Source organism: Lates calcarifer, unplaced genomic scaffold, assembly GCF_001640805.2.
Source record: "Lates calcarifer isolate ASB-BC8 unplaced genomic scaffold, TLL_Latcal_v3 _unitig_2038_quiver_1662, whole genome shotgun sequence".
Classification (NCBI taxonomy): domain Eukaryota; kingdom Metazoa; phylum Chordata; class Actinopteri; family Centropomidae; genus Lates; species Lates calcarifer.
This window is the reverse complement of record NW_026115936.1, coordinates 5,835-19,518: the sequence shown is the minus strand read 5'-3', so window position 1 is coordinate 19,518 and position 13,684 is coordinate 5,835. Positions and strand designations below refer to the sequence as shown.

At 38.5% G+C, this 13,684-nt stretch overlaps 2 protein-coding genes across 2 annotated transcripts; both read right to left on the bottom strand.

Annotated features, from left to right (window-relative positions):
- LOC108891826 (uncharacterized) lies at window positions 1-12,665 on the bottom strand. The gene is made up of 3 exons (XM_051067861.1): window positions 12,559-12,665; window positions 4,112-5,120; window positions 1-12 (listed from the first exon to the last, which is right to left on the bottom strand). The coding sequence occupies exons 2-3, from the start codon at window positions 5,111-5,113 to the stop codon at window positions 1-3; spliced, it is 1,014 nt and encodes a 337-aa protein (XP_050923818.1). The 5' UTR covers window positions 5,114-5,120; window positions 12,559-12,665.
- On the bottom strand, window positions 10,769-12,708 carry LOC108891825 (uncharacterized). The gene is made up of 2 exons (XM_018689156.2): window positions 12,584-12,708; window positions 10,769-11,969 (listed from the first exon to the last, which is right to left on the bottom strand). The coding sequence occupies exon 2, from the start codon at window positions 11,960-11,962 to the stop codon at window positions 11,288-11,290; it is 675 nt and encodes a 224-aa protein (XP_018544672.1). The 5' UTR covers window positions 11,963-11,969; window positions 12,584-12,708; the 3' UTR covers window positions 10,769-11,287.
- Between the last annotated feature and the right edge of the window lie 976 nt (window positions 12,709-13,684).

Genomic DNA, 13,684 nt, shown 5'->3' with positions numbered 1-13,684 from the left:
CTATCGCCCCCCCTAAAAATGAAAACAATAAAGAGAAAGAGGCAAGCTCCATGGTTCAACTCCCAAACCCATTCACTGAAACAAACAGCACGTAGGCTCGAAAGAGTGTGGCGTTCCACCAAACTGGAAGAATCCCACTTAGCCTGGCAGGATAGTGTCAAAAGATATAAAAAGGCCCTCTGTAATGCAAGAGGTGCCTATTACTCATCATTAATAGAGGATAATAAGAACAACCCCAGGTTTCTCTTCAGCACTGTAGCCAGGCTGACATTTTATGAACTTCTTTAATGATAAAATCTCTACCATTAGAGATAAAATTAATCACATCCTGCCTTCAATCAGTACAGATTTATGTCAAAACACAGGATCCATAGACTCAACTGCAAAACTTAACCTTGACTCTTTTTCTCCTATTGACCTCCCCCAGCTCATCAATTATCTCAGCATCTAAACCTTCATCTTGTCTCTTAGACCCCATCCCAACTAGGCTGCTTAAGGAAGCTCTGCCCTTAATTTGCAGTCCTGTATTAGATATGTTAAATCTGTCCTTGGTAACAGGTTATGTGCCACAGTCGTATAAAACAGCTATAATCAAACCTCTTCTAAAAAAGCCCACTCTAGATCCAGATGTATTAACCAACTACAGACCTATATCTAACCTCCCCTTTCTTTCTAAGATCCTGGAGAAAGCAGTTGCAAAACAGTTGTGCGACTTTCTACAGGACAATAGTTTATTTGAGGATTTTCAGTCAGGATTTAGGTTGTATCACAGCACAGAGACAGCACTTGTAAAAGTTACAAACGACCTCCTGATAGCATCAGACAACGGACTTGTTTCTGTACTTGTCTTGTTAGATCTCAGTGCTGCTTTTGATACGATTGACCATCACATCCTTTTACAGAGACTGGAGCACTTTATTGGCATTAAAGGAAGTGCACTAAACTGGTTTAAGTCCTATCTATCTGATAGGCTTCAGTTTGTACAACAACTACTCCTCCATGTACACTCCTGGAAACTCTGGGAACCACCAGTAAACCAACTGATTGGTTTTGTTACACTTCATTGACAGATAAACCTGTGTATCATCTGCATAACAATGGAAATTTAGAGTGTTTCCTGATAATATTACCCAAGGGAAGCATATACGTAACTGTTAGTACAAATCCAGTTTAATGAACATATGAGGCACAGTGTAATGTTCAGAAGTGTCATGTGCAGCATGTTGGTAGTTGGCAGGTTGGCTGTAGTTAATTTTCAGAGAAGTCTACTTCAGTCTTTCAAAACTTTTCACTGAATCTTTGCTCAGCTGTTGCAGTGCACATTGTTCAGCTACGACTAATTAGTTGGAATTTACTGTTTTGTCTTATGTGTCATGATAAAGTCCTTATAGGCAAGTCTCACCACTCAACAGCCATCTTGTCAATGTCCCCAGGAGGTTATTTCAGGATAACATCACCAGATCCCTGTTTTTGTCTTTGTTTTTTTGTCTCTTTGTCTCTTTTATAACTTTGTCCTTTGTTTCTGTTGCGCTTTTGACAGTTTAACCAAAACTGTTTCTTCATCCTGAGTTGCAGATTGAAGATTGAGATCTCAGAGGTAAAGGGGAAGTAAACGAAATCATAGGCTGTATGACACATGCTAGATCTTAAGGACGATAACGTTACAAAATATTTCCACTGAGATGCAGAAGGGTTTCAGTTTTGACACTTAAGTTTCACAAGGTATTAATTTGCAGCATTGTTTTATGTTGAGAGCCTTCAGGACAATTAATGTTTGATCAACAGTGCAGGAAACCAGTGGAACACATTAACAAAGACACATCTACCATCATATCCCTGGTTATAGCTGATGTGTTTCTAAAACAGTTAACACATCCGGGAGACATTGTTGTGTTGAGTTGTAGAGGTGGATTTACACTATGAGAGCAGTGCAGCTACTGGACAGTTTACAGCGTGAACATGCTAAGGTTTAAGTAAAGGCAGAGCATGAAGAAAGTTGGATAAATGCAGGCCAAGCAATCAGCCTCTGCTGACAGGCACAGTTTGAACGGGCACTACACTAATCCCTCTACAGTGACAACAAATTTAACTTTATATTTCCTGATGCTGATAAAACTTGTTTACACCTGGATGTGTAAGGCAGTAATGTCAGCTGTAGAGTCTGGAAGAGTTGTCAGGTAAAAACACCAAATCCAGATGCTGGTCACGATAATGACATTCATGAAAATGTGGATGACCGCCCACAAAGCTCTGATAATCTTATGAATGAACAATGTTTCAACAAATTATTGGAGCCTACTGTGCAGTTACATAAGTTGACCACTAAGTGGCACCCTTGCACCATTGCTCTGTACAGGACTTTGTTGACCTGAAGTTTCTTCAATGTAACATGTCAGTTTTCATAAAATTTATTTCACAAAACAAAAACAAGCAGCTGAGCCGTTGAGGTCCCTTTGATTCAGAGCAACAGAGTGCCTTGTGAGGGAGTGGTGTTTTGTCGTTCAGTTTCTGGACTGAAACATGCTGAGTTTTTTTGTCTGAATGTGTTTGATAACCTTAGTGATAACCTTTGATGTATGGGTTTACACTTGATTTAGTTATTCATACAGGTACTGATTTATTAAAAGCCCATCTAGGGCTGCATATATACTAGGCCCTACACCTCTGCCTTCAACCTTTCACCATCATTATATGACCATGGAATTCTTGGTTGTCAGTCCTTGTAAAAAGGATGGTAACTGGTACGTGGGTAATATTCGCTGTGAGTACTACATTTTCAATATAGTAATTGTTAAGGGTGTTTATATTTTAAGGATATTAGATAAAGCTGTAGAAAGGTCCCACACTTTATTTGTCAAGGCAGCCTAAAGGTTTAGATGCAAAGTGATGGATAACAAGATGTGCTGCCTGAAGTCCAGAGCTGCAGATACAGGTAGTTTAGGTGCAGAAAGGGATGTCATGAAAATAGTCAGTAGGCATTCAGATGATATTCAGATGAATGATATTTGTTTTCCAAACTTGTCATGTTTATTGCATACTGAGCATATTTTTTTCTGTTATTACAGTACATTGCCTTTGGACACTGATTCAAAGTGTAATTATACAGTTTTAATCAGGTGACCAGTATTGTAATGTGCTTCAGCAAGGCAGCTTTATTTATATACCACCATTCACACAAAGCCATTCAAAGAGCTTTACATATATAATATATTATATATATTAAAAATAAGAAGTTAAGAAAAAAAAATGCCTTTAAAAGAGAACAGAAACAAGGCTTAGTCTATTACAAACTGATTCACTAAAGAATTACTCTTTAAAGACTAAAATAAAATGGGCATAGAATTATATTTATTTTATTTTTTTTAAATTGTTCACAATAAATGTTCCAATACACAATGAATTAATGGCTATGAAGTTTCAACAACAACAGAAATAAATTTAAACTGCAAAAGAGTACAGCAATCTTCATAAATGTTATGGTACAAAGGTTTTTTATTCACAATTTAGCAATATAATGAAAATGGAATAATGTAAGCTCATTAACTGATGAAAGGTCTTGTGCTGAGTGACTCATTGATCAGCTGATGAAGTCAAAAATAGTTTGCTAATGCAGAGCTTCATGCTGACTTACTCAACCGGTCGAGGCAGATGGCTGCCCACCCTGAGTCCGGTTCTGCTCAAGGTTTCTGCCTCTTAAAAGGAGGTTTTTAAGATTAAGATAGTCTTTATTCACATGTTACAGCAGCAAGAAACAAGGGTGACCAAAATAGAAAAATAAAATATTTTCCTTGCCACAGTTGCCTAGTGCTGCTCATGGTGGGATCTGTTGGGTCTTTCTGTAAATTTTATAAGATAAAGAGTTCGGTCTAGACCTGCTCTATATGTACAGTGCCTCAAGATAAATTCTGTTGTGAATTGGTGCTTTATAAATAAAATTGACTTTACTTACACATTCTGCTACTTACTGACATCGTGATTTATGTGTATGCTGTCACAATCATTTGTTGCATATGTTTGAGTGATAGTACTATCGGCGTCTACCTTTTTTATTCCCTCCATTTTTTTTTTTTTTTTGTTCTTTGAGGAGGTGGGTTTCCATCCAAACCCTGACCCCATGGGTTAAACTGTAGTCGAAGGCCCAACGCATGTCCTCAGCTAAAGTCCCAAAAGGAGCTGTGATCTGTGCTATAGTGGTGCTCTCTCCAGGCTTACGTGGCTTGTTAATCTGGATTTGCAGGTTATGATATTCTTTTTCATCTCTATTTATCTTTCCCTGGTTGTCAATACGAAGATTTTTTGACTTAATCACTGTCCCAGCTTTGTCACCCAATAGAGCAACCTTATCATCTGTCCACTCATTAATCAAATCACGAGCTTCCTCGCGTAAGTCTTTGTTGGAATTTCCTATACCTTTATCACTGTCATCATAGAAAGTGATCTGTCTCCCATACTTGTCCTCCCTAGACTCGATCATCTGTTCGTCAGGAGGTGCCCGTTTGGTGCGGTGTTGTGGGGAACATTTGCACTCTCTGGTACTGATGAGTCCACAGTAATCCCAGTCATTGTTGTCTGTTGTGTAGCACCAGCTGTAAGTTTGGCCATAGGCTCCACACTTGTGATTTGGGCGACAGGTCACGTCTTTGTAGGTGTGGTCTGGATTAGAAGAGCAGTAGTCCCAGCCATCTTCAGTGTGGCACCAGAAGTACTTCCCAGACTCATGATACTGACAGTCATCAGTGCAGTCCTTCAGCTTTATGGTTTGATGAATCATTGTCTTTGACTCCACTCGGCCACATCTGCCCCAGCCTCCTTTCTCCAGGCGACACGAGTAATAATCTCCTCCATATTTGTCACAGGGATAGTCTTCATCACAGGCGTTGCCTTTGTCATCAACATCTTTTCTTGGGGAGCAGTAACCCCAGCCCTTTGTGGAGTGGCACCAGTGGTAGTCGTACCCTCGCTCTTCACAGCCGTCATAACACTGCTCATCATGATCGGAGGTGTAATGTTTTAATGGACAGTCGTCGGTGCACGTGTCTCCAGAGGTGGGCCATGGTGAGAGGCAGAGGATGACAGTGAGGAACAGAGGGGGGAGTCTCCTTTGGTTCATCATTTCAGCTCTGTACTGCAGAGAGGGTAGTGGAGGAAGAAAGAGACGAAACAACAGGAGGCAGAGTCTTTACAGTCATTCATTAGGTCATAGTTAAAGAAGCAACAACATCAGAGTCATGTCTACTCTGGAAAGTTAGGTTAGGTATTTTGTAACTCCATAAATGACTGAAACTATTGATTATTGAAATATTTTTATAGGTGTTTATTCAAAAGTACAAACTAGCAGAGCTGGATTAATGCAGGCCAAGCAATCACTCCCTGCTGACAGACACATTTTGAACAGGCACTACACTAGTCTCTCTATGAGAACAAACAAATCTTAACTGAATATTTCCTGGTGCTGTTAAAAGGTGTTTGCATCTGCAGAAGTGTTTGGAAACACCACAGGAAAAAGTGCCTGTATTGTTTCAATTTAGCTTCAATCTAGCTGTTTAACCATCTGCATGGAACTGTTGTGAAACAGAGTTGTTGCCACAGATGTAATAATTTGATAATGGTAAAGGCTAAAACACGGAGAAACAGCAGCTGAATTAATGAAACTTTTCATGACCAATGTTTCAACAAAGTATTGGAGCCTGGCATGCAGTTACCTGAGTTGACCACTAAGTGGTGTCCTTGCACCATTTACTCACGCATTATTGGCATGGCCAACAATTTAATGTGGCAAATGAATTTTAAATTTATTAGTTGAAGGTATTTTTAAAATGTTTTGAAACTTTTACTTTTAATGACTAATCTTTTACACTTAATTCCAGTACATTTGATCACTAACATTAATCTTTGCTCCTGGAGTCGCCAGTAAAGATTTATGTCCCAAACCTGGACAGCCTTTGTAAAAACTGGAAATAGAAAGTTGTGTCAAACTTCAACAGGTTCAGAATCATGGGAGTACTTACCTTCACTGCTGCTGCCAATAGGTTCTGATCTAAAACAGAGAAAACACAACACCCACAGATGCAAATTACAAATGGTGTCTAATTAAAACTGTTAGTTCACTGATAAGAACGTTTGGTACCTCAGCCTCTAGACCAATTAAAACATGATTAAAAAATCACATTCTGCAATAAGTGAAATATATATTCCATCCATCATTACATTATTGCAGGAATGATGAAACATTTAAAAAGTAATTTTATTCTCCTGTTTATCCCTCCCTCTATGTTCAGTGTTAAACCAACTCTCTGGATGTTTAAGAGTTCCCAGGTCTCTACCGCTGATTATTGAAATGTATTCACAAAGCCTCAGCAATGAGCTGAGAACTAACTCTCTTCAAATGTATCCCTAAATATTGAAAGTAATGTCAAAAAAGGGTTGAGTTTGCTCCTCAAGTGAAAGTTATACCTGTGATGTTTTACCTGCTGTGTTAGAGAGAGATGTTCAGTTCCTCTGTTTTCTTCTTGGTGCCAGGACTAAAAGGTGTTGTTCAAGTGACTGCAGCCAAAAGGAAGGGGACGTTTTAATACAGGAGAGTAAGACCATTGCCACACCCACAGTGCCCTTACCTGAGTAGTAGAATTCCCTCTTTTTAATTTATTCAAAAGTGAAGTCAAGATAAGATAAAGGGTCGTGAAGAATCCACCATTTTGTTCTTAGAGAAATACAGAGGAAGAAAAATATTTGGAGTTTACTTTAAGCCCCATATGCCAGTCATTCATGAAAACTGAACAGAAATTCTACACATTTTTAAGAGCAGGGACTGACTAAACATTGTAGTGGTATTTTGTATAAATGTCTTTTATTTAATCAGGTGTCAGCTGAGAACGACCATGTCTCCTACAAATTATCTGTATATATAACTAAACTGTTTTCAAATTCTGCTGTGGTGACAAACATAATTGCTGGCTGCTTATGTTTACAGTCACATTCAGTGCTGGCAGTTTGAGCAAAACAACCACACAAAGACAAGTCTATGCCAACATCGTCCCTGATGGGACTAATCACTAGAATTATCTTGAGCAGACATTGACTCTGAGGATGAAGTGTTTGTAGCCAATACAGCATTCATTTAAAAATCCACAGAGATATAACTAACATAACTATTGACTAAAAAAATCTACTGCTGTTCCTGCTTGAAGTTTTAAGCTTGATGAGCAGGCACTTTCTAATTCTTACTCACAGAAATGAACAGAAGCTGTTTTTTTCTCCTCGTAGCTGTAATGAACTTCTATAGTAGACCTGTATTTTCCTTGTGTATGTACAGTTCACATCTCTGCACACTTTTGCTTTTGTCTTGGAGTAAACACACTACTGTGGCTGTGTCTTTGTTGAACGTGTAATGTGAAGCAGAGTCACGTCATAGAAACACAAACATAAGATAAAGTACTTTGGATATATCTGAAAGTGCAGTAGGAGATTAGCCTAACACTCAGAGATGCACCATGCTTTTATCTGAAAATTCAAAACATTCAAATTCATTCATGCAAAAATGAAACAGACACTGAAGCACATCTTCTTTTGTTCATTACCTTTTATGTATTTTATAGATCAGAGAGAAAGGCCTTTGACAGACTGCTGACATGTCCAGGGTGTAATAATAACAATATATTGTTTAGTTTTAAAGGAAAAAGTATCATTAAAATCTACATGAATGATTTAAGTTGCCCTTTAATATGGTGGAAAATAAAGTAATCCCTTGCATTTTTGAGTGTGATCGCACTGTGGTCTATAGAAAAATAATGATCACAAAATATCACCAGTTAAACCAGAATCATAGTGATCTGAACAGAAGTCAATGTGAAGCCACCAACCGGCTGTGTTAGGATTTTATCTGTATCCATCCAGACCCTCATCAGTCCGGCTCAGACTGTTACTGGTTCTTTTTCGTTACTAAATAACTGGAGTTTTAACATTTTTTCATCTTTTTAAGGACTACATACAGACAGCTTTCATTTTAGTCTCTGAGTAACAGTTCACTATCAGCTTTACCAGCGCACTGTGGTTGTGTTAAACATGTTGGAAAGCTGTGGAAAACTGTTGAAAATGTGTTTTTTCTAAGGGCTTGTTGAGCAGGTGATCTGATAAAGAAAAGATAAAGGCCAATGGCTTTTACTTTATAATGCACTTAGAGTAACAGGCGTCATTGTTTACTCGAGCTGCCTAAATTCAGAGGATTTGTGTGTGTGTGTGTGTGTGTGTGTGTCGCACATGCACTTAGCATGCAGCCCTGCCCCAGACAGAGAGGTCAGAGAAGCAGCGCAAACAGAAGTGATAAATGGGCCGCCACAAATAAAGCAATGTTCAGGAAACAATGGACATGACCCTAGCTCCTACTCATAAGATTTAGTCGCACTATCTCAAAAAATGGTTGCAACATGCAACTAATTGGTTGCAGTCTGGAGCCCTACAACATTCTAGATGGGACATACCATAGAACTGGACTGAGCAGAGACTGACTCTGAGGTCAAGTGTCAAGTAGAGTAAACACACTACTGTGGCTGTGTTGTGTTTCAGAGTCTTCAAAATTGGCAAATACATTTTAGAAAAAGCCAAACCTGAATTCTATTATAGTGCAGATGTTGATGTCTAATAAGCATTTTTCTAAAGCAGGATACATGCATTTGAACTGAATACAACAATGATGAGGAAGAGATTCTGACAAACGGTGTCTTTGTTATCTTGCATGACAATAAGGACTTGATGTGTTTCAGTGTTTGGTCACTTGTATGAAACTCTGTAGTATAAAGTGGATATACTGAACATGTAATGTGAAGCAGAGTCACGTCATAGAAACACAAACATAAGATAAAGTACTTTGGATATATCTGAAAGTGCAGTAGGAGATTAGCCTAACACTCAGAGATGCACCATGCTTTTATCTGAAAATTCAAAACATTCAAATTCATTCATGCAAAACTGAAGCATATCTTCATTTGTTCACTACCTTTTATGTTTTTTATAGATGCCTGCCTCATCAATGATGGAGATGATGTTACAGAGGACAGGAGCCATGTTTACTCCTTCACCTCCAGGTACAGCTGAGTGTTGGCGACAAGTTTGATGAGATTCCCAAAGTTGATCATTTTCTTCTGTTAACTGAATTTAGCCCATATGTTATATAAAAAGTTAATTATCAACACAATGCGGTTATTCTGTCAGTACAAACATTTGTATTGATTACATATAATATAAAAAGCATTTTTTTTCCCATTTCATAATTGTCAGTTTGTTTTTCTTCATTTTGGCCTTTTCCAACCAAAGTTAGTTCAAATTTTAAGTGATTTTAGAGAAGTAAATCAAATGACAACACATTTCCATCCACTGCTGTTGTGTGAATATCAGGAGCTGGTGGAGTTAATTCTCCAGTCAGAGCAGCTTCTTCTGTCCAGTCAGTCCAGGACCAGTTAGTCCACACACTGGTTTCTGTGGGGATTTAGTGTCTTTTACTTTACTGGGGACATCAATACCCATAATTTCTCTGTGCTTTTATTCTGAAGGTTTAAAAGTTCCTGATGTTTTCTGTTAGTGGTTTTTCTCCTCAGGACTCAGAGTTGAAGCAACCTTTAACTGATGATCAAATGTTCTCTGTGTAAAAACTGAAAACATCCTTTCTTCAGGAGCAGTGATTCTGTGTTGGACAGGAAACCTTGTTGAACAGTGGCCTACAGCACAAAGTTCGTCACTGTATTGAATTTTTAAAAACATTTTTAAAAGCCTAGTTTAAGTGCAGTTGGATTCTCTAAATACCACAGTTCTCTTTTCCTAATTCCTGATCAGTTCTCCTTCACATCTTTCCTTCACCTCAGGACGTTTTCCATCGAGGTCGAGGAGAGGTGAATAGCAGAGGAGTTTTGAAGTATTCAACCACTGCCCTGAGTTTGTCGAACGCAAGTGAGGCTGGAGGCTGATCACACTTGTGAAGAAGGTAAGGCTAACAAGCTAAGTAATTAGCAGTAAGCATTAGAATTAGCCTTCTCTTTTGATGATAGCTTTTGGCCTTATTTCCTTTTTCTATCGTTTTAATAGCGTGGGTAAGAGTGTGTTTGTGTTTCTGGGACTTCAACGTCTCTGACATGAGTTGTGGTTCCGTAACATGGACGGATGTTAAGACAGTGAACACCTCTTTACATCTCTGTGTTCACTTTACAGACACTGTGCGTCTCTGTCATTTTGTGTTTCATTCTGTTCATTTTAAGTTTGTGGTGGCTTAGCATGTCATTGTGTTTGTTTTGCATCATTTTGTGTGTCTGTTCCTGGTCGTCCGTGATCGACTTCCGTGATTTATTTTTTTGACTATTTCCAGCATAAATTGCAGGTTCAGACCCGTTGGGTCTGTGTGTGGACCATCCATTGATCCTCTGTTGTGTATATTTATGATTAGTGGTTTGTGGTGACTTGATACAAGATTGAACTCAGTTTTGTGTTAAGTACAGACTTGAAAACTAAATTGGATTTGAGCTCTGTGCCCCTCCACAGTGTACTCTGACCACTGTTCATCATTGATTGCCTTCATATGCCTTAAACGGACTCTGTTTTTATGCTTGTGAGACATGTTGAACCCCTGAGATGCGTTCAATGACAAACCAGGACTTTTCCTGGAGGTGTAGTAAAGTACTTAAGATATGTGTGGATTCAAAATCTGTCATCGTTTTCACCATGTTGTTTGTTTAAAAACAACAACAACAACAGGCAGAGACAATAAGGTAATATCTGAAACAGATTGATATTTGTTTTCCAAACTTGTCATGTTTATTGCATATCAAGCATATTTCTGTTTTTACAGTATATTGACTTTGGACACTGATTCAAAGTACAATTACACAGTTTTAATCTGATGACCAGTATTGTAATGTGCTTCAGCAAGGCAGCTTTATTTATATATCACTGTTTAGATACGAAGCCATTCTTCACAGAGCCATGGATATATATAAAAAACTAGACCTTAAGAAGATATGAAATCACATTTAAAAGAAAACAGAATCAAGGCTTAGTTAATTAGGAGCTGATTGACTTAAGAAATGGCCATATACTTACAGTTATATCTGGAAAAGAGTAATCTTCAGAAATGTCACGGTACAAAGGTTTTTTTTTTTTTTCACAAAGTCAGCAAAATAATGAAAATAGAATAATGCAAGCTCATTATCTGATGAAACATCTGGTTCTGAATGACTCATTCAGCAACTGATAAAGACATAATGTTTGCTAATGCAGAGATTCATGCTTCATGTTAATTTGCTCATTACTGTTTCCCATTCTGGTCCCCCCTCCTCTCGATTTCTCTTTGAGGAGGTGCCCGTTTGCTGCGGTGTTGTGGGGAACATTCACACTCTGTAGTACTGATGAGTCCACAGTAATCCCAGTTATTCTTGTCTGTTGTGTAGCACCAGCTGTAAGTTTGGCCATAGGCTCCACACTTGTGATTTGGGCGACAGGTCACGTCTTTGTAGGTGTGGTCTGGATTAGAAGAGCAGTAGTCCCAGCCATCTACAGTGTGGCACCAGAAGTACTTCCCAGACTCATAATACTGACAGTCATCAGTGCAGTCCTTCAGCTTTATGGTTTGATGAATCGTTGTCTTTGACTCCACTCGGCCACATCTGCCCCAGCCTCCTTTCTTCAGGCGACACGAGTAATAATCTCCTCCATATTTGTTACAGGGATAGTCTTCATCACAGGCGTTGCCTTTGTAATCAACATCTTTTCTTGGGGAGCAGTAATCCCACCCCTTTGTGGAGTGGCACCAGTGGTAGTCGTACCCTCGCTCTTCACAGCCGTCATAACACTGCTTATCATAATGGGAGGTGTAATATTTCAATGTGCAGTCATTGGTGCACGTGTCTCCAGAGGTGGGCCATGGTGAGAGGCAGAGGATGACAGTGAGGAACAGAGGGGGGAGTCTCCTTTGGTTCATCATTTCAGCTCTGTACTGCAGAGAGGGTAGTGGAGGAAGAAAGAGAAGAAACAACAGGAGGCAGAGTCTTTACAGTCATTCATTAGGTCATAGTTAAAGAAGCAACAACATCAGAGTCATGTCTACTCTGGAAAATGATTTAATTTAATTGATTATTACAGTATTCTATACTGAAAATATTAATAAGAAAACATATGGTATCTAACCTGGAGATGCATTTGTTGCCTCTGTTCAGTTACATGGTCTAGTTTTAATTAGTTTTTCTGGAGCTACAAAGCTTTGAAATATTTGAAAGTTACCAGGACTAATGAGAGTTTAGTATAGACCCAGTAAGAAAATATAAATATATATGTACAGGAAAGAAAAAAACTACTATTGTCTTTAATTCAAACTTGTTTGTTATCTCAATTCAAACACATTGTTGCCAAGCTACAAACACCAGACTGAAAAATTCACATCGCAAACCATCAAGTGAAATGAATGTTTGGTTCAGAGTTTTGTACAAAAACCAGATAATGTACCTTTGAATTGTAAAGTCAATATGAAATGTATTTCTCAGTCTTTCAGTCTTACGAGAGAGAAAACCCTCATTTACCTACCTGAGGTTATTTCCTTGTACTTTACCTGCTGTGGTGAAGAAGGACGTCTAACAGATGCTGACTCAGATTTCTTCTCACTGCAAGCTGCTGTTGCAGTGAGTACAGTCTGAAGGGAATGACATTTTTATAGAGCAGAGTCTGACCATGGCCAAACCCTCAGAGTTGCACCATGTCCTTATTTCAACATGTCCCAAAGAAGGAAGGAGATGAGAAGGACATTCTGCAGTTTGATTTGGGAAGTTCAACATAGACTGTAGCATTGATGTTGTAGCCTCATAACCTTTGCAGGTTTAATATTGACTGTTCAGTGCTTATGGACGATCATTTTGAATAGACAGACCTGCAGTCCTTATTAGTTTTAGTTGTGATTGATCATTTTCTGTGACCGTCTCCTGTGGTGTACCTCAAGGCTCCATCATAGGTCCTTTTCTATTTTCCTTTACAATTGATTTTCTAACAAAACACAGCTGTATTTCTTCATGAAACAGAACCTTCTGTCTCTTTTAACTTGACTTAAGTATATTAATCGCTGAATGGACAAATGTTTTTTTCCACACCCATCTAGCACTGTATCCCTGATTATGGCTGATGTGTTGGTAAACCAGTTTACACACACAGTGTGTTTGTTTCCATCTAATGAATATTCACTCAATACTTTTAGCTCTGTTCTCCTGCTTTTGTGATGTGTAAACACCAGTAAGAGTGCTTAGTGAAGAAGTTACACATCTTGGAGATACGTGCTGTATGAATTTACCTTTCAAACAGACTAAATTGCATTTGAAAATATTTTGTAACAACTCTAGCATGTGTGATGCAACCTTTATGACTTTGTTTTCCTTCCCTGTTTCTGCTGAAATATCCTCCTCTGCAGATCAGGATGAACAGATGGATTTCATAAAACTGTCAAAAACACAAAACAAAACGGTTGCTCAGAAACAGAGGAGCACATTATATACAACACAGTTTATCTAAAGTGCTTTAAACACACAAAAGAAAAGAGACAAACACAAAAGAAGATGAAAGAAAAATAAAAACAGGATGAGGAGAATAATAACAGTAGTGGAAGAGAGATGAGCCACAAAATAGTCCCATTCTCTCTTGCCTACACTGTTAGAGACAGAGCTGA

Bases quoted from the DNA above. Each gene is read 5' to 3' on its own strand.
- LOC108891825 (XM_018689156.2), bottom strand. From the start codon at position 11,962: ATGATGAACCAAAGGAGACTCCCCCCTCTGTTCCTCACTGTCATCCTC.
- LOC108891826 (XM_051067861.1), bottom strand. From the start codon at position 5,113: ATGATGAACCAAAGGAGACTCCCCCCTCTGTTCCTCACTGTCATCCTC.